General features: G+C 44.9%; 1 protein-coding gene across 2 annotated transcripts in view; it reads left to right on the forward strand.

Moving 5' to 3' along the window:
- Positions 1-5103: 5103 nt before the first annotated feature.
- Positions 5104-18231, forward strand: part of LOC141111199 (CMP-N-acetylneuraminate-beta-galactosamide-alpha-2,3-sialyltransferase 4-like) — an 84480-nt gene continuing 71352 nt past the window's right edge. Inside the window, exon 1 of one of the 2 annotated variants that reach the window (XM_073603283.1) lies at positions 5104-5276. In XM_073603283.1, the coding sequence (XP_073459384.1) occupies positions 5186-5276 (91 nt within the window). In that variant the 5' untranslated portion in view covers positions 5104-5185. The remainder of the gene's footprint in view (positions 5277-18231) is intronic. The other variant, XM_073603282.1, reaches the window with a different exon arrangement.

Here is an 18231-nt window from a genome sequence, read left to right on the forward strand (position 1 = left end):
GAGAAACTATCAAATGCTTTCCGTATAACAAGGGAAAGCAGCATACACTTTCTCACGCCCCTCTTATCACATGAGGTTTGAAGTCCCAAAATCAAGTCTATGGTTTGCCGTATTTGATCCGAAGCCTGACAACCTGGTACGTTTTTTGGTTTTAACATGACAAAATGTGGAAAATTTCAAGGGGTATGAATACTTTTCAAGGCATTGTATGTTTCTATTAGGTATTTGTGACACCCTTACTACTACACACCATACAGTGGGGCAAAAAAGTATTTAGTCAGCCACCAATTTTGCAAGTTCTCCCACTTACAAAGATGAGAGGCCTGTAATTGTCATCATAGGTATACCTAAACTATGAGAGACAAAATGTGGAAACAAATCCAGACAATCACATTGTCTGATTTTTGAAAGAATTTGCAAATTATGGTGGAAAATAAGTATTTGGTCACCTACAAACAAGCAAGATTTCTGGCTCTCACAGACCTGTATCTTCTTCAAGAGGCTTCTCTGTCCTCCACTCATTACCTGTATTAATGGCACCAGTTTGAACTTGTTATCAGTATAAAAGACACCTGTCCACAACCTCAAACAGTCACACTCCAAACTCCACTATGGTGAAGACCAAAGAGCTGTCGAAGGACACCAGAAACAAAATTGTAGACCTGCACCAGGCTGGGAAGACTGAATCTGCAATAGGCAAGCAGCTTGGTGTGAAGAAATCAACTGTGGGAGCAATAATTAGAAAATGGAAGACATACAAGACCATTGATAATCTCCCTCGATCTGGGGCTCCACGCAAGATCTCACCCCGTGGGATCAAAATGATCAGAAGAACGGTGAGCAAGAATCCCAGAACCACACGGGGGGACCTAGTGAATGACCTGCAGAGAGCTGGGACCAACGTAACAAAGGTTACCATCAGTAACACACTTTGCCGCCAGGGACTCAGATCCTGCAGTGCCAGACATGTCCCCCTGCTTAAGCCAGTACATGTCCGGGCCCATCTGAGGTTTTTTTTTCACAAGAAAGCCCATCTGAGGTTTGCTAGAGAGCATTTGGATGATCCAGAAGAGGATTGGGAGAATGTTATATGGTCAGATGAAACCAAAGTAGAACTGTTTGGTAGAAACACAACTCGTCGTGTTTGGAGGAGAGAGAATGCTGAGTTGCAACCAAAGAACACCATACCTACTGTGAAGCATGGGAGTGGCAACATCATGCTTTGGGGCTGTTTCTCTGCAAAGGGAACAGGACGACTGATCCGTGTACATGAAAGAATGAATGGGGCCATGTATCGTGAGATTTTGAGTGCAAACCTCCTCCCATCAGCAAGGGCATTGAAGATGAAACGTTACTGGGTCTTTCAGCATGACAATGATCCCAAACACACCGTCCGGGCAACGAAGTAGTGGCTTCATAAGAAGCATTTCAAGGTTCTGGAGTGGCCTAGTCAGTCTCCAGATCTTAACCCCATAGAAAACCTTTGGAGGGAGTTGAAAGTCCGTGTTGCCCAGCGACAGCCCCAAAACATCATTGCTCTAGAGCAGATCTGCATGGAGGAATGGGCCAACATACCAGCAACAGTGTGTGACAACCTTGTGAAGACTTACAGAAAATGTTTGACCTCTGTCATTGCCAACAAAGGATATATATATTGAGATGAACTTTTGATATTGACCAAATACTTATTTTCCACCATAATTTGCAAATAAATTCTTTCAAAAAAAAAATCAGAAAATGTGATTGTCTGGATTTGTTTGCACATTTTGTCTCTCATAGTTGAGGTATACCTATGATGACAATTACAGGCCTCTCTCATCTTTTTAAGTGGGAGAACTTGCACAATTGGTGGCTGACTAAATACTTTTTTTCCCCACTGTACCAAACTAATTTTATTTTATGCTTTCAACTATGTCAGGAAAGCTATCCTGCTTAAGTGGAAGATGCCGAATCCTCCATCGTTGACTCAATGGCGCACCCTAATTAACAATGTCCTTCCACTGTAAAAACTTACCTACCTCGGCCGCAATTGTCCCAGAATATTCAATAAAACTTGGGATGCGTGGTTTAGAGCACGCAACCTTATAATTTGAATATTCCTAACTCCTGCTTTGCATTAAGGAATTGGTGGCTCTTGGAGTAGTGATAGTGTATCTATTCACATCTGTAGGGCTGTAATAACTTCAAAAATGCCTTAGTTATTGATTATGGTGTGACTGTAATGTGTGTAACATAAGTTAAAGTGGAGTTCCACCCACTTTTACAACTCTTCAGCATCCCTCACTATACTGTGCACTGTACACGAATTGGATATTTTTAAATTTTTTTTCTCAGCACTTACTGTATATCTGCTGTATTCATTTTTCACTTCCTCCTCCCTGGCCGCGGCCCATCGCATCATTTCCTGTTTGCAATGCCTTCTGGGAAGGGGCGGCAACTTCCTCTGAAACTGCCGTTGCTATGGAAACCTGACCTGAAACCTAATACACTGCTTGTGCTGCACTGAGCATGTGCGAGATCTGCAAGGATGAGATCCAGGAAGAAATACAGTCTGGCTTCAGATGCCCAGACTTAAGATGGCCATGGCCTGCTGTAAGTTTATAAAATAATAAACTACTGCTATAAACTAACAAAACAGACCTTAGTTTACAGACTAACGTTACTAGAATACATTAAGCTTGTGTATTATAGGGGTATTTTTATTTAAAAAGTATATTTTCGGCCGGAACACCACTTTAACTACACTTTCTGGTTGCAATACAGATTTTTTTGATTTTGCACAGTATGATTTGTGAGTCGTACTATGCTGACACATACTACTTGTGTTCTGCTGTCTTCTTTGCTGTGACATCTTCTCTGTACTCCCATTTGTTGCCAGCATTTTTGTAGGCAAATCATTGTTAATGTTCTGTACTGTTCTTTCTATGTGAAAACCTAATAAACGGATCTGTTAAAAAAAACTGATACATTCTGTTGGAGAGTTTGTGCTATGAAAATTGACAGACATGCTGGCTGGATCACCAGATGAAAATAGAAGAAAAAAAGCCTAAAAAAGAAAACGAATACAGCCATCACATCTAATTGGTAAGCTGCAATATAATAAATGTTTGCTTTTGGGTTTAATACTGCTTTAATGCATGTCCTGCATTAGGGTAAAATCTAAAATCTAAAAAATCTACGGAGAACCCACAGCTGAATGTATGGTGGACAGGTTCCTTATTTTATTTCAAAGCCACATTCCCTACAGACTATAAAAACATTTAGGGTGTTTGTAATGACAAGATGGTCTGTGCTGACCTCTATCAAACAGTCGCTTCGTAGTCACCAGCACACCACAAATGAAGTTCAAAATGTTTAACTGCTTCCGGAGCGCCCCACGCATATATACTGCAGCAGGGAGGCCCTTCAGCATGAAATTACATGTCTGTATGTTTCGTTTCCTGGGTCTGGGGCGGATGCGCACGCGACTTGCTCTCGCTGTGATTGGACACCGTGTGAGCCAATCAGCGGCTCTGGCTTATTAGATGTACACCGGGACCCGCTGATTGTTCCTGAGACAGACAGAATGGAGGTTTGTAAACTAGGCAGCTCATCGTTCTGTGATAGGAGAAGACAGAGATCTTGTGTTTCTGCTAAGCAGGGACATGGATCTCTGTCTTCTTACAGTACAAGCCCCCCCCCCACAGTTAGAAAGCACTTCCAGGGAACACACATAACCCTTTAACCCCTTACCTGCCAGTGTCATTAGTACAGTAACAGTGCATATTATTTAGCACTGATCACTGTATTAGTGTCACTGGTCCCCAAAAAAGTGTCAAAAGTGTCACTTAAAGAGGAACTGGACTCTGCTCACATAATTTGTAATAAAAACATATTTACCATTCTGAAGCTTCCCTTCAACCACTATGCATATTATTTTATATATACTGTGATTCTGTACTTGCCAAATATGCTGCAGAAATCTCCCTCCGCTGAGTCTGGCTGCAGCCATTTTAACTGTGGGCAGCTGAAGCTGCTGCCTGTTCACTTTCTGGATTTACAAAGACAAACAGAGGCACACTTCCAGCTCTGCGGGGCTCATTGGCCCTCTTATGACTCATCTCCCCTCCTCCCTTCCTGGCAAACTAACAAGAGTGAAAGTGAGAGCTGTCCATGATGTCATAAGCCTAGGCTTATTACCATACAAGAAACAGGAAGTGGGCTGTATAAGGTATTTACTGGCAGAAAAAACAATGTTTTACTATCCAAAGTTAAAACAACAAGCACAGAAGATTTAATAGATGAAAGATGAAAAACTGACTGAAGTTCTGCTTTAAGTGTCCGATTTGTCGCAGTCCTGCTTTAAGTCACTGATCGCCGCCATTACTAGTAAAAAAATGTAATAAATAAAAGTTCTATAAATATATCCCATAGTTTGTAGACGCTATAACTTTTGTGCAAACAAATCAATATACGCTTATTTGGATTTTTTAACCAAAAAAAATGTAGCAGAATACATATTGGCCTAAACTGAATCAGAAATGAGATTTTATTAAATTTTTTTTATTGTATGTGTTTTATAGCAGAAAGTAAAAAATTGTTTTTTTTTCAAAATTATCGGTCTTATTTTGTTTCTAGCGCAAAAAAATTAAAAACGCAGAGGTGATCAAATACCACCAAAAGAAAGCTCTATTTGTGGGGAAAAAAAAAAGACATACATTTTTTTGTGTACTGTGTTGCACGAACGCGCAATTGTCAGTTAAAGTAGTGCAGTGCCGTATCGCAAAAAATGGCCTAATCCATGAAGGGGGCTAAACCTTCCAGAGCTGGAGATTAATGAAGAAAAAACAGAAGTCACAGACAAAAACATAGAGGTATCAGTATCACATAGTAACTTTTCATCAAGATAAGGAAGTAGTGACAAGTTGTTATCCCCTCTCTTCTGGCTTGTGAAATCCTAGGCATGCGTAATAATAATAATAATAATAATAATAATAATATGAGATGTAGTATACAGTGTGTGACTTATATGTTCACATAGATATGTAAATATTCATTGCTAATACACAACATATTTTACTACACATTCATTATTCTAATGATAACAGTAGGATGCCAGGTGTGGGCGTGGTGAGGATGTAGCGAGGTCAGAAAGTGTATAAAAGACAACACACATAACACATATGTGCATCTTCTTGAGATAGCGATGATGAGAATATACAACTGCTTACAACATTTACATCCTAACATCCTGCACCTTCGTCGGATCACCACTCTCTGCATGAACATGGCTCAAGGTAACACTTTAAAAATTATTGTACACTGTAAGGGTTTTTCAGCCTTTGAGTTTGGAGAGAATGATTTATTTTCCATTAGGTTCAGTATGTTGCTTTGGGATGTTTTGGAGTTTATCTATTGTTGATGCAATCGAAAGGTTATAATACTACTTCTTGTATACCGAATGTTACTATAGTGGACATATTAGCACACAAAGAGAGCATTCTTTATAAAATAATGGGTCACTTGAGACTACAGGTTTCCAGATAGCTAAAATATGAACTATTTACCTACAGTACCTGACCGCGAGATTGTGTTTCCAGCGCGATAGCATCGCGCTGGTTCTCGGCGACAGGGTACTGTGCATGTCGCGCTGGCTCACTCATCGTGAAAGGAAAACTTTGTTTTCCTTCCGCGATGAGTGACAGGCAGTGCTGACAGCTGTCTGGTATGAAGCCTGAGGCGGGAACACCGCGCCAAATTTTAAATGAAAAAACCGGCGTGGGTTCCCCCCCCAGGGGCATGCCAGGCCCTTAGGCCTGGCATGGATTGTAAGGGGAACCCCCTACGCCAAAAAATTGGCGTGGGGGTCCCCCCAAAATCCATACCAGACCCTTATCCGAGCACGCAGCCCGGCCGGCCAGGAAAGGGGGTGGGGACGAGCGAGCGCCCCCCCCCCTCCTGAGCCGTACCAGGCCGCATGCCCTCAACATGGGGGGGTGGGTGCCTTGGGGGAGGGGGGCGCCCTGCGGGGCCCCCCCACCCCAAACCACTTTGTTCCCATGTTGATGAGGACAAGGGCCTCTTCCCGACAACCCTGGCCGTTGGTGTCTGCGGGCGGGGGGCTTATCGGAATCCGGGAGCCCCCTTTAATAAGGGGACCCCCAGATCCCGGCCCCCCACCCTGTGTGAACGAGTTTGGGGTACATGGTACCCCTACCCATTCACCTAGGGAAAAGTGTCAATATAAAAAAAAAAAACAGTACACAGGTTTTGGGAGTAATTTATTAGTCAGCTCCGGGGTCTTCTTCCAACTTCGGGGGGTCTCTTTCCGCCTTCTCCCGGTGTTCGGCCTCTTCTCCCGGTGTTCGGCCTCTTCTCCGGGCCCCGACGCTATCTTCTTCCAGCTCTATTGCCAGCGAGGGGCCCGGTCTCTGCTGCCGCTGTCTTGTCGCAGCTGTCTTGTCACCGCTGTCTCTTCTTCTCTTCTTCCCCGATGTTGACACGACGCTCTCTCCGGCTCGAATGCTGTGTGCGAGCTGCGGAGCCATTTATATAGGCGGTGACCCCGCCCCCTTACGACGTCATGGTCCCAGCATGCGCAGGGACTCTGGGGTCACGCCCCCTTATGACGCTAGAGTCCCTGCGCATGCTGGGACCATGACGTCGTAAGGGGGCGGGGTCACCGCCTATATAAATGGCTCCGCAGCTCGCACACAGCATTCGAGCCGGAGAGAGCGTCGTGTCAACATCGGGGAAGAAGAGAAGAAGAGAAGAGGAGAAGAAGAGACAGCGGCGACAAGACAGCGGCAGCAGAGACTGGGCCCCTCGCTGGCAATAGAGCTGGAAGAAGATAGCGGCGGGGCCCGGAGAAGAGGCCGAACACCGGGAGAAGAGGCCGAATACCGGGAGAAGGCGGAAAGAGACCCCCCGAAGTTGGAAGAAGACCCCGGAGCTGACTAATAAATGACTCCCAAAACCTGTGTACTGTGTTTTTTTTTTATATTGACACTTTTCCCTAGGTGAATGGGTAGGGGTACCATGTACCCCAAACTCGTTCACACAGGGTGGGGGGCCGGGATCTGGGGGCCCCCTTATTAAAGGGGGCTCCCGGATTCCGATAAGCCCCCCGCCCGCAGACCCCGACAACCAACGGCCAGAGTTGTCGGGAAGAGGCCCTTGTCCTCATCAACATGGGGACAAGGTGCTTTGGGGTGGGGGGGCCCCGCAGGGCGCCCCCCTCCCCCAAGGCACCCACCCCCCCATGTTGAGGGCATGCGGCCTGGTACGGCTCAGGGGGGGGGGGGGGGGGCGCTCGCTCGTCCCCACCCCCTTTCCTGGCCGGCCGGGCTGTGTGCTCGGATAAGGGTCTGGTATGGATTCTGGGGGGACCCCCACGCCAATTTTTTGGCGTAGGGGGTTCCCCTTACAATCCATGCCAGACCTAAGGGCCTGGTATGCCCCTGGGGGGGAAACTCACGCCGTTTTTTTCATTTAAAATTTGGCGCGGTGTTCCCGCCTCAGGCTTCATATCAGACAGCTGTCAGCACTGCCTGTCTCTCATCGCGGAAGGAAAACAAAGTTTTCCTTTCGCGATGAGTGAACCATCTTGGCGCTGGCTCCTGCGACGGGGCTCGCAGGTGTCAAATCTCGCCGAGAAATGCGGCGAGATTGACACAATCTCGCGGTCACCTACTGTAAGTTGCTATCTATCCCCAAGACTATCAAACGCTTTGTTGTCCTCTTTTCTGTTGGACCTGGGGCAAATAACTAACCTTTTTGTCCTGGTGTACAAAATACTTTTTTATGATGAAACAATTCTTAAACTGAAATTTTATCCCAAATTCCTATTTTGACCCAAACAGAAAGTGAAACGATTAGAACCTCTGTAGGGCTTTAATGTCATCTCTAACCCTTTTGGCAGCCTTTTCATTTTCTCTCATGTCAAGACAGGAACCTTCAGAAAAATTCTTTAGTGGGGACACAGACAGCAATAAAACAGCAACTGTACATTGGGGCAGGGTCCAAGCCATTGTCAGGTTTTATTTGCAGGCTATATCTATCAGGGTAAGATTAAGAGTAAGGGTAAATAATCAACAGCTGCATATGTTACCTAAGCCAGCTGTAGGAAACTACATACCACTTAAAGAGGTTGTAAACCTCCCTTTGTAAGTTGTACCTATAGTATAGAATAAGGCTGACCTATAGGTACTGTAAATATCTCCTAAACGTGCGCTGTTTAGGAGATATTTACTGCGCTGATGATGTCATCAGCGCATGCTCTCTGAAGGAAAGGCTGCCCGTGCCATTTCTTAAGGTGAGTGTGCCGTCACCGGCGGGATGTCACGCGGCCGGAGTCCGAGGCCCTGGAAAGAAGGCAGGTGAAGATGAATGCAGGGAGCAGGGTGACAGACCTTATCCTCCTGTCTGTTTTAATGATCATAAGTAGGTTTGTCCCGATACCGATATTAGTATCGATATTGGACCAGATACCGAGTATTTGCAGCAGTACTTGTACTCGTGCAAATGCTTCTGATGTCTAGTCGGACACCCAGGAACAATCGGTGCTGCGATGGGGGAAGTTATAATCATGACAGCTGCTTCTCCTTCTTTCCCCTCAGCTGCTTTATTGAAAGCCACACAGGGAGATTGGTGATTATAACTTCTACTGCCGCCGCACCGATTGTTCCTGAGAGCCCCCTGTATCCTTCCTCTGGCAGGCCTCTGTGTCCTCCTCTATGTTCCTCCGGTCCCGCTCCACAAGCTCCTCCGGTCCCCCCCGTCCTCCTCTGATCCCCCATCCTCCTCTTCCGGTCCCCCTCCATGTGCTCCTCAGGTCCCCCTCCGTGTGCTCCTCCGGTCCTCCTCCGATCCCCCCCCCCCCGTCCTCCTCCAGTCCCCCTCCGTGTGCTCCTCCGATCCCCCCCCTTCCTCCTCTGCTCCCCCACCGTGTGATCCTCCAATCCCCCCCCCCCCCCCCCCATCCTCCTCTGCTCCCCCTCCGGTGAGGCTGCAGAGAAAGTGACTGGGGAATCTGTGTCCTCAGTCCCTTTCCCTGTCTCAAAGGGGAGATGTCAGGGGTCTGTTTAGACCCCTGACATCTCACCAAAGCCCCGCTACCTCCCAACAGGGTTGAATAAAAAAAATAAATAAATTTAAAAAAAAGTTAACATAATAAATATTCTAAAGTAAAATTCTAAAAATAATTAAAAAATTAAATAAAAAACACTGACTGACCACACCCCCCCCCCCCAAAAAAAAAGAAGGCATTGTAAAAAGAAAATTAAAATTATACATATATATATATATATATATATACACACACACATATATATATATATATATATATACACACACACACACATACACACATATTATATATATATATATATATATATATATATATATATATATATATATATATATATATATATATATATACACATACATATACACATACATACATACAGTTAGGGGATGTTTAGCTCAAGTGTCAAGCGCTTACCAGTGAGTCCACACCAGATATGCCGTTTAAGGGCTTGCAGGCCCACTTTTGTTAAAGAAAGAAAATGTCTATCCAGAATTCCCACGCAGGGGTTTCAACTTCACAGCAGTAATGTAGTAATAAATGAAAAATACGAAGCCACCTGGCTCTCGAGCAGCACCGCTGTTCAGGCTTATGCTTCAGCCCTCTTGGCTCTATGACGGAGTTCCTGTACAAACCCTGTACCTCAGCACTCTTTTCCAGCTTCCTTGCTGTTCTGGCTTGGACCCACTGTCTGCTCTGACAGACGGAACTGTGCAGACATGCACACTTCTCCCTTGCTTGCCTGGACTCCTCCTTGAGGGTGGAGCCCAGAACCCTGGTCCTGACTCTACTGTCAGGCCTACAAACACCTGAACAATCAGTGTGCTGGCGAGTCTCAAAACCCAGGACCCAGGACTGGGTATTTCATCCCACCTGGATCTCTAAGAAATCCCCGGGCTCCAGGTTCCAAAGTGGACTTTACTAAATAATGAGGAAACTGAAAAGCCAGTTTCCTCCAAAATAAGCAAATACACTGGAGCCCCTCAACCTGCCTGGTTGAGAGTCCTGCGTCCATACACTGGTGGGGTACCACACTACCACATATCCCGCCCCCCCTTGTTCCGACCCAGAGGGCGGAACACACAAGTTTCTTTTGGCACCTCTGTGCCAGCTACCATTTACAGGAGTCCAATCCTGTCCGACCTCACTTTTCCTAAAGGGGAACTCTACCCAATGCCTCCTTTGGAGTCTCCCTTTAAGCCTCACTATCACTCTGCTATGAGCTTTGATGTGACCTTCCCAACTCTCCTTCTGAGTGCATTTCCATAAGCACTTCCTCTCCTGAAATTTTAACGGGTTACCCCTGGTCTTTCTACCAACCCTTCTGCCTCCACGCTTCAGGTTCTCAGGTTTCCCAACACCTCTCTCAGCATTTGTTAGGGCAGTGCCTGCAGAGGGCACACACACCGGAGGGTGGCAATCACCCATGAGAACCTCACAAGATGCCACCTCCCCTGGTGTCACCCACTCAGCTGTCCTAACACCTGACCTTTTTTAATACCACCTGGATTTCTATCAAAAACCATAACAGGCGAGCTCTCGTCTGATCAGCATACCAACCTTACTGCACTTTTTACCCGTTTCCCTGTCTCAGGGACCTTATGAGGTTTGTCACATAAACCTATTATTGGACTGGTGACCCCAGTCTCTTTAACCATCCCTGAGCCCAGGTCAGGATTTCTGCCATTTTCTGGTCTACACTTGCCCCTTCCATCTCACATGGTTTGGCCACTGGTACTGTATACGCGCCCTTCACCAACACTGACAACTGACCAGCACCACCCTGGACCATAGCAGCAGAAATGCATTCCACCTGGCTGTTAAGAGGTGAAACCACAGACATTTTGGGCTCATTTTCCATTTCTCCAAAGTCTCTCTCATATATTATATCTTCTGAACGTAAACCAGCAGCATACGCAGTGGCAACTTTTAACTAAAGTAATACATTCAGGAATAAACCATTCCTGTCTTGTTCTCTCTTGTTCTGTACAGCCTGCCCTTCAGTGCTCAACCTAGTGGTACACCGCAGTACCAGGCCTTCTGACTCTGGTGGAGACACCCCAGGATAGATTGGCTGTACATCCCAAAGCTTAAGCATCTCCTTTAATACTTCTGTTAAAAACCAAGCCCTTGACTCCAGACCTAAGTCCTTCCTGGGGACTTTCATGACATTGGGGATACAGAGAGACTCACTTGCTGAGACTTGAAAAGTTGCAACTGTTAACAGAACCTCCTCCCAGCTGGAGGTAAACACAGCCTGGTGTTCTACCAGAGCGCTGGACTCATACCCAACTTCTCAGGCTCAGCATCAGTGAACTGCTCCAGAACATTACAAGTGACAACGTCACTTTGACACTCCATGTCAACCTCAGTTTTGTGGGTCACGGACAATGTCCCTGCTGTGCGCTCGCACTTATTTGGTTCATCCTTCTCAGGAGGGTTAACCCCTGCAGCAGCCACCGCACCCTCCGTTGCAAGCTGTTCTGCAGTCCCTCCTGCTGGCCTAGCAGAAACAGTGTTCACCTTATTTTTGTGCATAAAAACCTTATCTATCATGGAGATAAGATTTTTACCCCAACTATCCTAATCCATTGTTTGTGCGCTCCATTCACCGGTACTCCTCAGCACCGATCCATCCGCCCAAGGAGACACAAAAGAACAGACGGTCTTGGTTGCAGACTCATTACACAAGTCATTGTAAATCATGTAAGATTGTGGTAATATGTATTTTAAGACAGCAGGTTGCAATACACCATATTCACCACCTTGCTCGGATGGCGCTTCATAAACTTCACAGACCTTTACACTTTCTACAGGTTGCATTAACTCACCATTCACCTGCACATTTTTAGTATTAGCAGCTTGCACTATTACCATTATCAGGTGCAGTTCCACTCTGCCCCACCAGAGTGACATCACAGTTGTCCAGGGCAACCTCCGGCTTCAATACATGAAGTTCCCTGGAGGTTTCTAGGGACAACTGTGCTGTCTTACCACCAGTTGCTATGGGCAACAGCCCATTTTTTATTATAGCTTTTGTTCTGCAAGAACCTGGGGTTTTCCCAACAGCAGTACATTTTCCATAATCATCAACAATGAAAGCATTTGTACCTCTTGCAGGCTGTCCTAGCCCACTGCCAACTTGAGACTATTCAAAAAAGGAAGGGATTCCGGCGCTCCCAATATTGTAATGTCTTGGTAAAATGGTGCAATATTAGCTTAAATAGCATTTAAATTAATCCGTATGTATTTAAAAATGAGGAGGCAGCCATCCTCAGAGGGTGTCCATAACCTCTGTAGGCAAGTGAAAGGAAAAAGAAGGGGGGGGGGGGTTTGGAGGCGCCAACTACAATAGTTCTGTCACATAATTACATGTTAGTGTAACACTTACTGGTTCATAAGGTGGCGGTGCTCATCAGGGGTAGAAATGTCCTACGGTGTGCTGGTGCTAGGGTGCAGGCTCCGCTGACAGTCCTTTGGCTGTGGAGATGTTTAAATCCTGGTTAAAGCTGCTGATTCGCGTTGTCCATGGTGTGGGAAGCTCCATGCTAACCACCCTGGAACGTGTAAGCGGAAGTGACGTCGGCAGTGCTCGGCGGATATCCAGACACAATGTGAAAAACGTACAGGCTACGCGCTCGGGGGCTCACAGCTCCTTCTACTAGCCTGTTTGCTCTCAGGAGGAGAGTAACAAATACAGGTGTGGGATACCTAACTGAGAATATGGGCAGGAAGTCCGCGGCTGTGGAACCATAACAGCCAGCGGACCCGCATTTTTACAAAAAAGTAAAAGAAAAAAGGGGGATGAAGTTTAAAAATCACTTAATGAGTACAAGAAAATATGAGCAATGTATAAAATATCAAGAATGAAAAATATGTAAAAAATATAAATAAAAGAACCAAATAAAGTTTATTAAAAATGCATTAGATGCATAAGCATGCACTGTTATGCCCTGTACACACGGTCGGACATTGATCGGACATTCCGACAACAAAATCCATGGATTTTTTCCGACGGATGTTTGCTCAAACTTGTCTTGCATACACACGGTCACACAAAGTTGTCGGAAAATCCGATCGTTCTAAACGCGGTGACGTAAAACACGTACGTCGGGACTATAACTGGGCAGTAGCCAATAGCTTTCGTCTCTTAATTAATTCTGAGCATGCGTGGCACTTTGTGCGTCAGATTTGTGTACACACGATCTGAATTTCCGACAACGGATTTTGTTGTCGGAAAATTTTATAGCAAGCTCTCAAACTTTATGTGTCGGAAATTCCGATGGAAAATGTGTGATGGAGCCTACACACGGTCGGAATTTCCGACAACAAGGTCCTATCACACATTTTCCGTCGGAAAATCCGACCGTGTGTACAGGGCATAACAGTACAAAAATAATTAGACAATGGAACACATTGATTGGGGTGAGAAAACATGGCGGGGGGAGGGGAGGGGAAAGAAAAGGAAGGCAACACAGGTGGGGAAAATGTTACAAAACATACTGTATATACACATATATATGTGTATACACACATATACGTATATATACACAGACACATTCACATATTGAAAGAAGGAGAGGGAGACTTATGAAAGGAATTTTATGGGGACCGAGAGCTACTTACTAAGCACGTGGGGGGGGGAGAAAGCTTCATCACCCAGGTAACTCGATGTCAAGGGGTAAAATAAAAATTGGCCCTGGAAAAAAGTTTTTGCCTTTGGTAAGGGTTTTTTTAGCTTGTTGAAAGAAGGCTTCTTGAACCAGATTTGGTGGGTATCCTTTGTCCTGGAATTTTTTTGAAAGGAGTTTACCCTGTGTGTGGTAATCTTCATCTTTGGTACAGTTTTGCCGGATTCTGCAAAATTGACTCCTAGGTATATTTTTGATCCACCTTGGATGGTAACAGCTTTGGTAGTGGATATAAGAGTTTCCAGCGGTTGGTTTGACAAAATTTGTGGCATGTATTTGAGATTCACTATGGAAAAGTTCTAAGTCTAGGAAGGGTAATTTTTTTGGAGTCTCTGACAAATGTGAAGGATAGCCCTAAAGAGTTGTGGTTACAATGTTCAACAAAGGACTCTACAGTTTCTCCAGGGCCATCCCAGATCATTATATCATTATCAATGTAGCGTCCGTAGTAAATAATTTGGGCAGCAAAGGGGTTGTTATGTGAGACGTGCTGTAGTTCCCAATAGCCCATAGTCAAGTTTGCGTAACTTGGGGCAAAATTGGCGCCCATAGCGGTACCCTGGGATTGTAGATAAAAGGTGTGATCAAACTCAAAGTAATTATGTTCTAGACAGAATTGTGTGGCCTCCAGGATGTACTGTGCCTGTCTGGGGTTGATAAGAGGGTCTTCAGAGAGGAAATGTTCTGCTCTGACAGATGAAACTGTGCAGACATGCACACTTCTCCCTTGCTCGCCTGGACTCCTCGGGAGGGTGGAGCCCAGAACCTTGGTCCTGACTCTACTATCAGGCCCACATACACCTGAACAATCAGTGTGCTGGTGAGTCTCAAAACCCAGGCCCAAGACTAGGGATTTCATCCCACCTGGATCGCTAAGAAATCCCTGGGCTCCAGGTCCCAAAGTGGACTTTACTAAATAATGAGGAAACTGAAAAGCCAGTTTCCTCCAAAAAAAAGCAAATACACTGGAGCCCCTCAACCTGCCTGGTTGAGAGTCCTGCGTCCATACACTGGTGGGATACCATACAACCGCAATATTACATATAATTATATATATATGTAAAAGAAAAAAAACTGTCACATGACATTAAAAAAAGTGTCAGCAATCGGCGAGTACTTGAAAAATATATCGGTATTTGTACTCGGCCTTAAAAAGTGGTATTGGGACAACCCTAATCATAACGTTGTACATTGTTCTTTGGTTTTTGTGTATGTAAAAAAAAGAAAACAAATGAATTGGAAGAAAGGCATGCAAAGGATGTCCTGGGAGAGGGAAAGATGGCACAAGAAGCCAATCAGATGTGTTGTAGTGAAATGAGCATGCTCATAGGAAGAGAGAGCATAGTAATTAGATGAGAACATATCAGTGTGCGGTTTCTCATTTTACTGTCCAGTCACAGGGTGAGGTGTGGAGGAGACCTAAAATGAACTAAAAGAAATACAGTTGACAGCTTTGAATACTTTTTTCTTGATTCAAGTGTGTAGTTTAAAATTTTAAGAAAGGGATAAGTGGTATTCATTTTACATTGTTTATATTATGGATGAGCTACCATTCAGGAATTAATGACATACAAATAAAGAGCCCAATTATTGTAGGTGTGTTTATAATGTGTTGAAATTGCATAGATTATAAACCTTGAATCATACTTTCCACATAGTTCAGCTACATACAGACGGGTGAGTTGACACATTTTGCTCTTCTATTACCTTTTTGTAACAATAAGTTTCTATGCAAAATTACATGTTGCTGGTTGTGCTGCCATTGAGACGGAATAGACAAAAAGCGGAATCTATATAATATCGATCAAAAAATGTTTTACGTTCTTTGTCCCACTGGGGAGCAATGCTCTTTGCTTTCTATCCTGGAGACACAAATGAAAAATGATAGTAAATCTCCCCAATGTGAGGGGAATTCACATCTAAAGCCTTGTACACACGATCGGATTTTCGGCAGGGAATTGTGTGATGACAGACTGTTGGCCTAAAATCCGGCCGTTAGTACGCTCCATCAGAAAATTGTTGTCCAACTTTCTGCCAACAAATGTTGCATAGCAGGCTAATAAATTTTCAGCGGACAATGGTCTGTTGTCAGATTTTCATATTGTGTGTACACAAGTCCGTCACACAAAAGTCCAAAGTACAAACACGCATGCACGGAATTAAGGACGAGCCGGGAGCGGCCGTTCTTGTAAACTAGTGTTCATAATGAAGATTTAACATTCGTGATGTGGCAAATTACGAATTGGCGAAATGCAACACACAATTCACTTCTTCTTTAATGGGATAATAATGAAGCTGCTTTGCTGGTGATAATAAGCGCATATGTATATATATATATATATATATATGTATATATATATATATATATATATATATATATATATATATATATATATATATATATATATATATTTATGGGTGGAGCCCTATGTCCGATATGGACATAGATAACATTTGTAATTAACATAAAACTTACCATCGGAAATAGACCTGGAAGTGTGGACTTACCATATGAAATGGACCTGAAAGTGTGCCTTGGTCTAATGGCCGGTATGCCAAAATAAGGGGGCATACCCTGGTTTTAAGAAATGATTATTCTGTAGAGAGAAATGAAATGAAATTAATGAATGAAATGAATGCCTTGAAATGGGGATGGGAGGGTGGGTATCGCGCACAGGAAACCGACAAGCACCACAGGTGAGCGGGCTGCTTAAATACCCCCCGGGCTCCTCCCATAAATTCAGGCCACCATACTGGCCTTCCTACTTATGGGTGGAGCCCTATGTCCGATATGGACATAGATAACATTTGTAATTAACATAAAACTTACCATCGGAAATAGACCTGGAAGTGTGGACTTACCATATGAAATGGAGCTGAAAGTGTGCCTTGGTCTAATGGCCGGTATGCCAAAATAAGGGGGCAAAAACATTCAGGTAGGGGTATAATATTTTATTGGTTTTCAGGTATTCATTGAGCCAATTTGGAGAATGCCTGTGCCATCTCTACTTGAGGATTGGGTATATACCGGGCGAAGCAGGCTGATTTGCCTCTGCCTAGTCTTTTGATGATGTGGTCTGGAACCCCATGGCGGGATGCTGCGGAGGCTGCTCCGATGGGGAAGGAGTGTCCGGAGTACTGACTGGGGTTAAGGTGAAGATTGCGGAGAAGTATCCTTATGTGTTTTACAAACTGACAGGCGTTTAAGGGTTTAACTGGGAATGGTAGAAGAGGACTGGTGTCCGATTGTTCAGGCAGGAGTGAGAGGAGACGATTAAGTACGGTGACTGGACACCAGCTGTTATTGGTTCTGTAGAGGTGAATGTCCACTCCAGAGCCTGTTTGCTGAGTATTAGAAACCTCGAAGTGAAGGATGAAATGGTCTTGGTGGCGAAGCAAGTGCCGTCTGCATAATACTTGGTCTGTGGGGTTGTTATAGGTGAATTCGCCAGGTCGCAAGAACCCGTAGTAAGCCAAATATATGGCTGCTTGTAGGACCGTGCTGGGCAGCAGACCGAATGGCGAAGTAGCCAGAATAGTCGACATATCCCTGAAGATGGGCCCCGTAATGGGTAAGCGCTTGGTGCTGATCACTGGTTGTTGTTTCTGTATGCCCCTTAGGATGGCTCGTATAGCGTGTGATGAGAACAGTGAAGATTATGTGGGGTCTTCCAGGGTCACGAAATGTTGTATGCCGGCTAGGTATAGCCGAATGGTATTGTAAGATAAGGCCAGCTGAGTGTGGCAGTATGAAATGAAGGCCAGTACCTGTTTGACATCTGTTGGTCCTTTACAGTAGGATGTGAGAAATTTATTGAACGCCTTCCAAGTTGTCTGGTAGGCTTTGAGTGTGTTATGAGAGAGTGAGTGATTGATGAGCTGCGTTGCTCCTTGTAAATGTTGAACTAGTCCAGGGTCAGTTGTGACCAGACAGGGATAGGGGCCGACACTGGATCGGCTCCGGGAACCTGTTTGAAAAAGAGGTGTAGTTAAAACGTGACAGTGCGTCAGCGGCTAAATTGTATCTGCCTGGAATAAATGCACAGTGTATGTTAAACTGATGCTGTAAGGACAGTTGTACCAATCTGTGCAGGAAGGACATGACTGCTAGGGACTTGGACCTGCCTTTGTTGATGATGTCTGCCGTGGCCTGATTGTCGGTGGTGAAGATTACTGTTTGCCCTGTCCAATGGTGACCCCAGAGTTGTGCAGCTGCCACTATGGGATAGAGTTCGAAGAGGGAAGATGTTTGAATAAAGCCGGGTATCAACAGTATCTGTTGAGGCCAGGGTCCTGAAAACCAATGATGGCCAAAAATTGCCGCGAAACCTGTGGTGGCTGCAGCGTCTGTCACCACCTGGGGTGACAGGGCCGAAACCATGGGTTTAATAGGGATATACCATTCCAGGCGGACCGGAATTCGTCCCACATAGATAGGTCCGCTATTGCTGCGGAGTCTAGATTTAAGATCTGATC

This window comes from Aquarana catesbeiana, linkage group LG10 (assembly GCF_042186555.1).
Source record: "Aquarana catesbeiana isolate 2022-GZ linkage group LG10, ASM4218655v1, whole genome shotgun sequence".
Lineage (NCBI taxonomy): Eukaryota > Metazoa > Chordata > Amphibia > Anura > Ranidae > Aquarana > Aquarana catesbeiana.